Source organism: Poecilia latipinna, unplaced genomic scaffold, assembly GCF_001443285.1.
Source record: "Poecilia latipinna isolate Pla-1442-1.1 unplaced genomic scaffold, P_latipinna-1.0 Scaffold4, whole genome shotgun sequence".
Lineage (NCBI taxonomy): Eukaryota > Metazoa > Chordata > Actinopteri > Cyprinodontiformes > Poeciliidae > Poecilia > Poecilia latipinna.
Window position 1 is genome coordinate 904,863 of NW_015112620.1, and position 13,139 is coordinate 918,001.

The 13,139-nt window shown below is 38.3% G+C and overlaps 2 protein-coding genes across 4 annotated transcripts in view; one reads left to right on the forward strand and one right to left on the reverse strand.

Annotated features, from left to right (window-relative positions):
* Positions 1-9,768, forward strand: part of slc34a2a (solute carrier family 34 member 2a) — a 13,395-nt gene extending 3,627 nt beyond the window's left edge. For both annotated transcript variants that reach the window (XM_015058346.1, XM_015058420.1), the window contains 12 exons: positions 865-928; positions 1,040-1,144; positions 3,182-3,310; positions 3,521-3,664; positions 3,770-3,881; positions 4,504-4,696; positions 5,030-5,125; positions 5,228-5,348; positions 6,872-7,039; positions 7,144-7,260; positions 7,355-7,479; positions 7,995-9,768. In XM_015058346.1, the coding sequence (XP_014913832.1) occupies positions 865-928; positions 1,040-1,144; positions 3,182-3,310; positions 3,521-3,664; positions 3,770-3,881; positions 4,504-4,696; positions 5,030-5,125; positions 5,228-5,348; positions 6,872-7,039; positions 7,144-7,260; positions 7,355-7,479; positions 7,995-8,561 (1,941 nt within the window). In that variant the 3' untranslated portion in view covers positions 8,562-9,768. The remainder of the gene's footprint in view (positions 1-864; positions 929-1,039; positions 1,145-3,181; positions 3,311-3,520; positions 3,665-3,769; positions 3,882-4,503; positions 4,697-5,029; positions 5,126-5,227; positions 5,349-6,871; positions 7,040-7,143; positions 7,261-7,354; positions 7,480-7,994) is intronic.
* A 2,013-nt stretch (positions 9,769-11,781) lies between these two features.
* The window catches only part of bglapl (bone gamma-carboxyglutamate (gla) protein, like), a 4,888-nt gene continuing 3,530 nt past the window's right edge, over positions 11,782-13,139 (reverse strand). The window contains exons 2-4 of one of the 2 annotated variants that reach the window (XM_015051073.1): positions 12,776-13,087; positions 12,561-12,654; positions 11,782-12,433 (exon numbers count right to left, since the gene is read on the reverse strand). In XM_015051073.1, the coding sequence (XP_014906559.1) occupies positions 12,331-12,433; positions 12,561-12,654; positions 12,776-13,087 (509 nt within the window). In that variant the 3' untranslated portion in view covers positions 11,782-12,330. Of the gene's footprint in view, positions 12,434-12,560; positions 12,655-12,775; positions 13,091-13,139 lie in introns of both variants that reach the window. The other variant, XM_015050994.1, reaches the window with a different exon arrangement.

Here is a 13,139-nt window from a genome sequence, read left to right on the forward strand (position 1 = left end):
TTTGGGGCCAGGGGAACCTCCCCCCAAAGGGGGGTTGGTTCCCCCGGGGGGGCCCCGGGGGGGGGAGGTTTTTTTTTTTTTTTTTTTTTTTTTTAATCTTCCATCACAAGAACAGGGCACAAGAAACAAAACATGCAATATCTACATAAAAAGAAAACATTTTAGAAATTAAGCTGATGTATATGGAATCAAAATATGTTCCTAATGCATAGGGCATCTTAGATGACTAATGCTACTAGCGTTGTCTAGACATTGCATTCAATTTGGGGAAATTGCCAGTGGAAAGCTCACAATGAGCACATTAAACATTTATTTAATGTCTCATCTATTTTGTCATTAAATAAATGAAACATTTAATCAAGTTAAGTTGCATGGAGAAACTTAACGGGAATAAAAATGTATTTATCAGAAAATTCATAGGAATTAGAGGAGGTCTGTTATCAAAGAGTAAATTAATAAAGACTAAGTTTTTTCAGTGGTAAAACTTTTGTTCATGCATTTATTTGGGAGAATGGAATTTTACTGCAACCGCAGCATGTGACTGCAAGATCAATAACATGGCATGTGATCAGATGTGTGTGTGTGTCTGTATTTTGGAGGGGGCCTTTTCTTTTTGTAATTCATTTTGTTTTGGAGGGAGGGAAGGAGGGGCGGCTACATCTGCAGAGCTTACCAACAGAGATGTCATACTGTGGGTAAAAAATATGTTTATGTGTCAAAAAAAAAAAAAAAAACACCCTAATACCACCGGCTCCATATGGTAAAAATGTGTTGTTGTTTTTTTTTAAGTTAAAATACAGCAAACAGCATTTTTGCATATGCAATATATCACAAGCATGAACTGTGTATTATTTTCTTTTTCAGTCAACTGACACACAGAACAACACTAAGGACAACCCAGATGAGAAATATGAAAAGAAAACTAAAGGTTACGTTTTTCATTTTTTTATGACAGTAATCCATATCGAATCATGTAAAACAGTGATTTCTAAAGACAGAAATGGCTCATTCATTTAATCTGGACTCTTACATGTTTCAGATGTCAAAGCGAGCCCTGCACACTCCACTCTGGCTTTGGTGGAGCAGGACTCAGAGGACCCTTGGGATCTTCCTGAGCTGAAAGACACAGGGGTCCCATGGTCAGGTAAGGACTGTTTATATGATTTAACTTTCTATGAAGAAGCTTCTTCTTAGCTAAATTAGTTGTAGGTTTACGCTCACTGTCTGTTTTGAAGACCCATTTGTACTTTAGCTTCCAGGCTGATGTTTTCTATTGTTTGCTTAATATTCCTACATATTGTTTTTTTCCTCATGATGCCTGCTTTTGTTGATGATCACCAGTTCCTCCTGCACTAAAACACCCAAGCAACATTTGTAGTTGCATTTTACTTATTTGTAAAGGGACAACACATATTGATGAACACAATGTAAATATGTCAGATTGTAGCCAGGGCTAATTTCCATCACCAGTGCCTTGGCTGGCCACACACAAATAAACATTATGCAGTGACAAAAACAACTCAGTGAAATACTTGAATTTAACATGGTGCTTCCACCTCTGTTCTTCACAGTTAGGAGGAAATTTGCAGAGTTCCAAACTTCCTGTTCTGTTCGTCCGATTATAACAACAGTCATTATAGCCAAAGACTTCAGTTTTGGCTGTAATTCCTTAGATTGCAGGACAAAAATTGGGTCATTCATTATGTCACATGTGCATTTTCAAACTGTAATATGGCTTTTTATGTCACTTTTTAGGGTGTCTCTCTGAGTATCTGAGTGACATCTCTCAGCCGGTGTCAGTAAATTGTTTAATTGATGGTACAGAGTCTCTCTTATTAGCAGCTTCAGTCAGTATCTTTGCAAGGTTCTTCGCTTTTAATAAATATAGGACCAAAACAAGTTTATAATGGGAAACCAGAACCAGAGATGGGCAGTAGCTAATTACTTTTGCTCACTTGAAGAATAGATAATCTTACTTCAGTAAAAAAAAAAAATAAAATAAAATCTATATACACTACACAGTACTGGAAGTACTTTAGCCTGTTCTAACTACACACATACATTAACTGCTGTATTAGTTAATTACATTTTATATTGAAACTAAAATTCTTGGAAAAGTGTTTCTTCTGCCATAATTTACTATTTTGTAATATTTATTTGGATGGATTTTTTTTTATTACTATTTCAGTCTTTAAATGACCACACTTTGCACATAACTTTATAAATTATGTTTAAATATAAAATCAGATGTTCTGATCAGCTACTCAGTACTCATGTAGCCGTTTTTACCAAATACTTTTTACTCTAATTTCTTGGATGGATAGTTCTTAATTTTACTTCACTAAAAATATATTGAAGTAACGTTACTAATCTAATCAGAACCCATATCCTTCCTGAACAGGATGAGTGATAGACGACCCGTGGGGTTAATAATTGTTTAAACAGACAAACGTGGCAGTGTCATACATATGGAAACAGTACCCATAGTAAAATACATTCTCAATTATATTTTCTATTAATAGGTTTCAATTCTCTTGACCTCTTTTATTATTTATATCATTACCTGACTCACTCTATTAATATTTGAGACACCTTATAAACTACTAGCAGACGTTAGGCTTTGATTGGGGAACTCTTCAATCGAACTTGTGGTGAACGAAGTCCAACAAGTTGTTCCAGTTTCAGCTGCTTTATATACCAACCTTGAACACATAGAATAATCTATTTCTATGTGCCTTAAGCAACACCATATAGAGTCATTAACTAATAGATAATCAATTCCAGCAGTCAAATGGCACTGAAGACAATAGAATTAGAACACAAAAGGAGCAGAAAATACAGGCATGATCACACTAACACTTAAAGAGCAATAAATTGATCTTAGACCTAATTCTTTCTGAACGCATGGGTGTAATAAATTATATGATCGTGGTAATAATGGGAGTAACTGCTGAGTGGGAGCCAAAAATATTGCTGACGGGATGCCAAAGTTAAGATAAAGGCACCGTCAAGGCTGAGTATCTCATCAACGTTTCTGTTGCCAGTTTTCTGCATAGTCATTAAAAATTAAATAAAATATAGATTTTCTTTTTCCAACACCAAACAAACAAAAAAAAAAGTGTTTAACCAGATTATTCTGCTCCACTCTTCACGACTTTGCCCATATATTCACTTGTTTCAGCGCTGGATACCAAGGGTAAAGTGCTGAGAGTGCTGGTTTCAGTGTTGAAGTTCATCATCCTGCTGGGCCTCCTTTACATGTTCATCTGCTCCCTCGACATCCTCAGCTCAGCCTTTCAGCTCGTTGGAGGTAAACGCATTTTTTTTTTTTACTTATAACCTGCATAAAGTAGTGCAAAAAAAAAAAAGGCCTCTGTTGTACAATAAATGTAATTCAGTCATGAATGATGTTTTTTTTTTCTAATCATTTCTTCACATCAAAATGACAGACCAGCATCCATTTTGTACTTAGCGCGGTTATAAAATAGATATGAGATGGTCCCTTGTTCATCTTGTCCAGGCAGAGCAGCAGGCGACATCTTTCAGGAGAACTCCATCTTGTCTAACCCTCTGGCTGGTTTGGTCATTGGCGTTCTTGTCACCCTGCTCGTCCAAAGCTCATCCACCTCCTCCTCTATAGTTGTCAGCATGGTCTCCTCAGGCAGTGAGTGTGAACCTCTTTAAACAACCGCAGCACGTAGCCGAGGGGTTAAAAGAACACACGGATAGACGATGATACGGTTTGATCTGGATCTGTGTTCTCTGACAGTACTCACAGTCCAGGTGGCTGTTCCCATCATCATGGGGACCAACATTGGCACTTCTGTTACAAACACGCTGGTCGCCATGACGCAGGCTGGTGACCGCAGTACGTTTCGCAGGTAAATACTTTGACTGGTTTTCTTTTTTACTGAGGGATGTAACTATTGAAAAAAAAATAGCAAATACGTTAGCCTTAGCTAACCACGAGGATGTTACAAAACATGTAAGGGTCACTGGTGTTTTGCAAAACAGTGAGGAAGACCTTTTTTTTTTTTTTTTTTTTTTTGGAAATTTAAAAGGCAAATTGGATAACAGAAAATGCATACAGTGCCTTGCAGAAGTGTGCAAACCCCACTGAACTGTTAGTCACAATACAACCACAAAATGTTGTAAGTATTTCATAGTTCAAGTCAGAGTGGTGCATAATTATGATGTGGAAAGAATCTTATTGCCTTGCTCTCGCTGTAATTACAACTGCAAGTCTTGTTGGACCTGTGAATCTACTAGGCTTTTACATGTTTGTGCTTGTATGGTGAAAAGCTGCATAAGTGCAAGAGGTTATGAATTTTCATCATTTTTAACCTCAGTTGAAGAACAAAGAATCAGTACATGTGGAAAACTCAAACCTCAAATAAATATACAGCTGATACAAATGTCCATGCTGAGCTATTATGATAATTTGAGTTGCATTGCTTGGAGGCTAATGTTGAAGTCTAACATTTCTTCTCTCCACGCACTTAGGGCTTTTGCGGGGGCTACCGTGCACGACTTCTTTAACTGGCTCTCTGTTCTGGTGCTGCTGCCTCTGGAAGTGGCCAGCGGTTACTTGTACCGTGTGACCGAGCTCATCATCGAGTCCTTTCAGATCGAGAGCGGAGAGGCGCCAGACCTGTTGAACGTTATCACTGATGTCCTCACAGAGGCCATCATACAGGTGAGATGCCGTGAATGTTATCTTAATTATTAGGCCTAAGATACATTTGTCCTTGCGTAAACCATCAGAAGATAAGTGTTGGAGATCGGCATTGCATCTGGATGGCTCTTCTGCCATTGTTTATCTGGGTTTTCATTCATATTTCCTTTAAACAGTGCCACCTCTTTTTTGAAATACAAAAATGTCACGGTGAGATACATTTCAGTCTGCCGTTTAATGCCGGTAGTCCCTGTGATGATGTTGTCTCCATGTTCCCGTCTTTATCTGGATGATAAGAGACAATTGTAAAGTGCTTTTATCCTTGAACTGCTTACTTCTTTTCTTCTGATTCAGCTGGATGAATCTGTCATCGGTGGAATTGCCAGTGGAGACTCAGATGCCAGGAATAAAAGCATGATCAAGATATGGTGCCAAACTGCAAACGAAACCGTAAGACACGCAGTGAGCTGTGTCAAATTTGCCACAAATTGCTGGCAGTGTACAACCGCAAGATGAACATTAATTACTGTCTTAACTGTGTTTGTGTTTTAGATCTTACAGAACGTCACAGTTCCTGGTGTAGAGAACTGCACCTTTCCAACGCTCTGCTGGGTTGAGGGCAACTATACTGTAATAGTGAAAAACATGTCTGTAATGTCCAACATAAAGAAATGTAAGACAAAGAAATTTTTCTTCTTTTACACTCATTTGAAAAAAAAAAATCATCACAAAATGTATGATGTAATCAGTAATATAATGAAGGATTGTCACATCACAACCACATTACACAACCAGATGTATAATAAACCTCTGAGTCGTTCTCTGTGTTTCTACTGAAGCACAGTGAACAGTGATAAAGATTTGTAGATAAGACTGCATCTCTTTATCAATTAGGTACCATTTGAATGCAATTGTTTGCACAACATTTAAATCATAGATATCTGAGAAAAGAGGGCTGCATAAATATATTTTCTCCAGACATTGGTTATTTCTGCTTTTACTACTTTGTTATTGTTGTTTTTGGACATCTCCCTTCATGCCGTTGCCACACCACAGCTGCGTGCACACAGACTTGGCAGATGCTTAATGCCAAATGGGATAGGCAAGGCACGAGAGTCGAACTGGGAACCTCCACTTTATCTACCACCGGGCCAATGTTTATACTGCTTTATCCATTTAAAAAAAAATCCAACCAAAGCTTGAATCAGCTCTATACCTTCTACTAACAAAATATAATTAATTTGGTAATTAATACCTTCTACTAACAAAATATAATTAATTTGAGAAATTGACAAGATTTTTTAATTGCCAACCAAAGTAAATAATATGTATTCTTATTTGTTTTTCTTAAATGAGGTTTACCGAAAACCTACCAAACCATGACTGTAAAACATGAAAACATACCTAACCATCATTTTTGTGTGTCTTATGACCCCTGATCTGTAATCTTTTAAGTTGGTCTTGATCAATAGTTTTCTAGACCCTCTGAAGGTCCCTCAAGTATTTTTCTTTGGCTGACTTTTCTTGTTTTCATCTCCACTTCTGGCAGCTGACTATAGCATACTGTGTAGCGTTTGCCTAAAATGTGAAAACTGGAGCCAATTTAGAGTATAAAAACAACAGTACACATCAGCAGTGGCCTGTAATATGACATTACAGCTGGTGCATCCTTCTTATGTTCATTTACTGGATAAGATAAGATAAGATGTCCTTTATTAATCCCAGAATAGGGCAATTATTGAGCAGCATGACATTGTTAACAGATAACATACTCAACATAGATAAAAATAAGACATAGATTTCAATACAATAAAATGGTGTCAGCAAAATTGAGACTGATGTTTTTACAGGATGCTATGTTCAATTTTACTGAGCTGATGATGGCTGTGTACGGAAATCCCAGTAGGTCACCAGTTTCTACCTTGCTCAAAATCCCCTAAGTGCCATTTCTTCCCCAGTATGAAGTTTAAATCTTGTCATGACATCTTTACAACTCATAATGTTTCAGTGCATTCCACTACTGCCAGGCGACTGATTCAGTACTTTTGTTATAAAGCAATTCAATAGGTGTTCTTGACACATCATCACACATGTACATCATTCTGAGTGCAGAATGATGTACATCCTCAACGTCATCACCTTCATGTTATTCATGTGTGTGTGTGCGTGTGCATGTGTGTGTATGTGTTTTTTCAGGTAATCACCTCTTTGTGAATACGAACCTGCCTGACCTGGCTGTGGGTCTCATCTTGCTGGCTCTCTCTCTGCTGGTCCTCTGTTCCTGCCTGGTCTGCATCGTAAAGTTGCTTAACTCCATGCTGAAGGGGCAAGTGGCTTCAGTCATCAAGAAAATCCTCAACACCGGTGAGCAACTTCGCACTCTGGATATCCAGTCAGCTGAATGGCACGAACAAGTGGGCAAAAAAGTGTTGAGACGTGCACGTGCATGTATGTGTACGTGTGCACAGATTTCCCGTTTCCGTTTGGCTGGGTGACGGGTTACATCGCCATCGTAGTCGGAGCTGGAATGACTTTCATTGTGCAGAGCAGTTCGGTGTTCACGTCAGCCATCACTCCTCTTGTTGGTGAGAACAATCAATGTGTAAAATAAGTGGACATAAGAAGCGGTATTTAAAAATGTGTTTGATTCTAATTAATTGAGAATTATTGGTGAAATAGGTATTGGTGTCATCAGCATAGAGAGGGCATATCCACTGTCTTTGGGCTCAAACATTGGCACCACCACCACAGCCATTCTGGCAGCCATGGCTAGTCCCGGAGATAGACTGGGGAATGCTCTACAGGTCAGTAAACCATCCACAAATTAACTGGTAATGGTCACTATGTGGGAATGTTTCTGACACGCCTTCATTTTATATATTTTTTACTTGCTTGGTGTAGCATTGAACACAACTGTTTCTTCTTTATCTAGAGACATAGTCACTTAAAAAAAATTTAGCTAGTACCATCTGACTGATATATAAATCTAATTGAATTAATATGACATTAATATGAAAAACATTTAAGTCAAATAAAAATGTGAAAAGGCAATGACAAAATAATAAATGTGTTGATTTTGTATGTTACAAAACTCTATAAAAACAGGCGTTGCACATTTGCTTCACACATACGAACTATTTTGAATTACTGCTTTAACAATCGATGGCTGTGTGAATTACCTCTTTCACAGAAATCACTGGATGTAAAGGATCGTTCCATCAGGCAGATATAGCCTGAATGTGCATAGAAAGAATGTAACTTTTTTTATTTGTAAGTAAAATAAATGAAATTCATAAAATGTTTCAATCATTTTGTCTAGATTGCCCTCGTCCACTTCCTGTTCAACATCTCTGGAATCATTTTGTGGTATCCAATTCCCTTCACTCGTTTCCCCATCCGGATGGCTAAAAGTCTTGGAAACATCACCGCCAGCTACCGCTGGTTTGCTGCAGTGTACATCATCCTCTGTTTCTTCGTCTTACCCCTCCTCGTATTCAGCCTGTCGCTGGCCGGGTGGCAGGTCCTTGTGGGCGTGGGTGTACCTTTAGTTGTCATGTTGATCGTCGTGGTAGTGATCAACGTGCTGCAGAAAAGGAAACCTGGATTTCTGCCTGCAGGATTGCGATCCTGGGACTTCCTCCCTCTCTGGGCCCACTCCCTGGATCCCTGGGATAAAGTGGTTGTAGCATTCACAGCCAAATGCTGCTGCTGCTGCAAATGCTGCCAAGGCTCAAATGATGATCAGGGACATGAAGACCAAGAATCTGTGGAGCAGAGCACAGAAATGCGCAAAGCAGCGTACGATAATCCAGCGATGGCTGTAGAGAAAGAAGTAGAGGATGAGATAAAAATAGAACTAGATATTATAAAAGTAGCAAAACTTTGAGATGTAGTATTTATTTTGTATGTGATTCCCTTTGTATGATTTGTAGAGGAACAGTGGTCATGGCACATGGACAAACAGAAATAAAAAATATTTATATACCTATAAGTGAAAAGTAATAAGAAAAACGATAAACACTGCGAAGTGTTGATGGTTGTGGTTCATCGAAGTAATGATTTCATTAGGATTCCACTTTTGTTTTGTTGGACAGATTGCAGATGCAATGCATCTAACATGTCTGACAGTATGCTACTCTGGTTATAACTTTTACCCGACTGATTTCACTTTTACGTTTTTGACGTTCGGTTGTATGAAAACACTGATGTGTCTTGCGAGACACAGATCTGATCAATGTCATTTTGCAAAATCAGAGGTTTTCTGGGCTGATGTCACAGAGAAGTCAGTGCCAAGGGGGATTTCTAACTTTTTTTTTGAAGAGGAAGAAACCTTTAGCTGTTCATGCAAATATTACATCAACTTATGCACCCTTGTCATTGATGCTGTACTTGATGTCTGTAATTCCTTTTCAAAAAGGTTCCATGCAAAACAGGTGCTATAAAAGCAAGAATAACTACAACAATAATTCCTGCATGCCCTTGCCCTTATTGTTTAAGGGGAAGAGGCTTTAGACATCCTTTTCTACACCTGGATGTGCACACTTAGCTAATCTTCTTTTATAATTGAGAGTAGCTACATAAACCTGACCTGTTTGTTAATATGCTATTAAATTGTGAAATTTCCAAAATGTGCCATGAGCTTTATCTACATGCAGGATGTGAAATGTGTTAAACTGCAAAAAGACGTGGAAAAGACTAAATAGAAGTGTAAAGTTGTTCACATATCTGTCAGTTTTTTGTATGTTTTTTTTTTACATACATTTATTTTACTGTGAATAGAGAATAGACAGAGATCAATTACACATCATTTTAAGGTATTGATAATTTAGCAATTGAAAAGATAGATTATTTTCTATTAACCCAACCTAACAATGCACAATTATTGTATTCAAAGAATATAGAAAGTTTGGATGACTTTACATCTAATTAAACGTTTTACATGTTTATTATTTAATTTAAAGCCATGTATTTTGAACATTGGTATTAAATATTGAGAAACACAAAATAACGCTATATAAATGATTGATCGGTGAAGTTCAGTAACTGTCTTGCTGAAACCACCAGTGTCATCATTAAAACATTTACTGAACAGCATGTGTTGTTGACCCTATATTTATTGCCCTCTTATCACAGTTATCTGCTGTTTTTTCCATGACAAAACAAAGTGGGTGTGGGCAATTAATACAGATAATTAACACTTCAACACATTCTGAGAAACAAACAAGCTCTGTGTCAATAAACCTTATCATCATCCTTACATCTGTCCAATTACTATTCCACCATTTGTGTGCTCTTTAAAGATGACAAGGCGGGTTTGTTTTAATATTCAGCCTCATTTGTCAAGTTTTTTCTTTTTTCTTTTTATCTTTTGTGTTTCTGGAACATAAGTGTCAGTATTGAGGAAAATCAAACTGTTGACCCGGCAAAGAGACATGTTCAAAGACTACCACTTACAGAATCAATATATCAGCGTTGATTGTGCACTGTGCATGACAAAACAACCACAACGGCACATGCTCATTGTAAAGAACTGACTCACACACTGCACAATGTGACACACGCTCGCTTATCTAAACTTTTTGTTAATATGTCAGCAAATTAGTGCTTAAAGTGCTTCCGAATGGCCAATTTTTATCTACAAATTTATCACAACACTGCCCCTTTCTAAGAAACATCACCTCCAAGAACAAAGGCTGAATACTTTAGTCGGAAGTAGGACAACATGCACAGTGGAAAGATGTTCTCTCACATCAGCCACTTTCAACAAATGTATTTGACATTCCAGTTTGAAAATGGACCTGAGAAAATACAACTGGGACATTTCCATTTGTGTTATTAAAATAGAATATTTTGCTGTGTAAGGCATGATTCAAAGATGTGGTTAGATTTATTCCAAAGTATTTTATTCATCTTTAAGGTAAAGGAAAACACTGTATGATTTTCACATTTGTTTACCAAATCTTGAAGGTGAGGCATAAGTTTGTGTTAACTCCCCTGAGTCAATAGAATCACCTGTCAAAGCAAGAACCGCTTCAAGTCTTTTACATGTGTTTTCACCAGCCTTGGTCAATTCCCAGCAAAGCTGCTTATTTTCAGTCAGACTGGACAGATAGCTGATATAAACATTATTTTTGTTATTCTTGTCACAGATTTGAAGCTGAATTTAGGTCTGGGTTTTATGCCTTTGTTTCAGCCATTCCATCAATGATTCTGTCTAATCAGAATCATCGCCATGCTACAAAACAAACATTTACTCAAACTCAAGTCTTTTTGCAACAGATTTTCTCCCAGTCTATCTCCCCATTCATTTTTTCTAACTTCTTTACATGAGACAAAGGAACTCATTCTCTTTGGATAACGCTGCTATCACCATGTCTCATGTGGCGTGACAAACACTGTCATCCAAACATGTTCAAAGGATCTCGGTTCATAACTGAACCTCACTGTAAAAGTTAGCTAGAATTGTGTCCTTGTCCTGTCTAGTGTGCTCTAACAAACAAAAGACCTTCACAGAACGCCTGCGTTCATTAGTTCACTTAGGGGATGGAAGGGGGTGAATATAAATGCAAGCCAGTTGCCAACATTCCCTGGTGCATGAAAGATATATTATATAAGATATAAGATATATATATTTTTTCATCCTGTCAACATTCACTTGCATTCAGAAGGTTCTAATAGTCATTATGCCAAGGTTTGGACTGAAAACGCTGCCATCTAATGGTGGATACAAGCCAACCACAAGGTATTTGAAGACAACTGCAGCTTTTGAATGGACTTTTCACGCAGTTGTCAACTTTAAATGTGATTTTAATGCATTATCTGTGTTCAGATGTGTATGTCATGTTCCTTTTAAATAGGTTCTTCATGCTGGTGTTTCAGTGGTAACTTTCCCTCGCCGCTCATTTCCAGCATTGACCAACAGCTGTTAAGAGCAAAGTCCCAAAAACAAAATTGTAGCCCAAGAGCTTAAAATGTGTGTGATGCATTAGCTAGTATTTGTTAATTACGACCCCAAGACCTGCATGTAAACACTGCTGTGAACTTGTGATCACAAGCAAGAATGAGGACAAAGTCTTTTTCACATCTCAATTAGGACAAGACAACAATTTGAAAAAGAAAACAAAATAATTTATTTTTCAAACCAAGAGGCAGTTTGTGGTTATTACAGACTGCAGATGTGTGTTTATACACCTATTGCACACAAACAAAATCAGCTTATTCCTACATCCACTACTCATTAGAACTGCTAATTAAGTAAAAGTTAAAGCATCATATACAAAAAAGAAAAAAAGAAAAAAAAACATTAACACAGAATACATTTCAAATCGTAGCACCATTCATTGAATAACTCTATAGGACAAAAGAATCATTTACACTTGGATGGGCTTCTACATAATTCACAGGCTTGTGTTTCCATGTGCCTTTTTCCAGCCTAAAGGGGAACCCTTAACAGGACCACATGCAGGACTGCTGCGGGTGTCCGTGCATGCAATGACAGGCAGCTTATAAATTCAGAAGACACTTCGGTCCTCTCCATTTTGTTCTTTTTTGTTCCCCCTGCTTCTTGTCTGGATTTAAAGGAGCATTTTTAATGTTATTGCTATCAGAAGGCACAAAAAAAATGCCCAAAAATAGATGAAAGAGGACCATTTAAGTTAGAAAGGGACGGGTCCATAGTAGGCGGTGTACGCAGCGACGATGCCTTCAGTGTCAGCCATGTCATCACAGGCAACATTCAGCTCACACACCTCTTGAAGGCTGTAAGAAATGGGAGAAAGACCGAGTCAGACACGTATAACATCAGTTGTTGATCCAACAGCAATTAGCTGAATCAACTGCAAATATTTCTGCAAACGTTAAGATGATAAGATAAGACTGATTATACCTTTCCAGCTGCAGGGGGCTGAGTCTGCCGTGGGCAGCTCTTCTTCTCCTGAGAAGAACAGAAGCCAGGTCTCTCTTCATAACCACATGGGACTCTGAGGAACGAAGGAGAAAACAACATATTAAACTGTTTTTTTTGTTTGTAAGTTCTAATATGGAGCTATATTTCTAAACCAGAGAAATTATTCTCAACTCAACAAAACCCCAACTGATTACCTTCGGCACTGGCTGACTCTGAGGAGGACGAAGAGGAGGAAGATGAAGAGGCAGCAGAGTCAGAGGCTGAGGAGTTTGATTCAGAGGAGGAAGACTCTGAGGATTCGGCGGAGGAGGACTCAGAAGACTCAGAGGACTCGGAGGAGGAGGAATCTGATGTTGAATCGGAGGCTGAGGAGTCGGAGGCAGAGTCGGAGGCAGAGGATGAAGCTGAATCAGACTCGGATGAGGAAGAGGATGATGAAGCGGCAGCATCCGCTGCGGGATCAGCGGCTGTGTCAGCAGCAGGATCCACGACGACCTCGGGTTCAACTGCTGAACAGGACAAAACAAAATGTCAAACCAATGTCAGGCATCTACACAC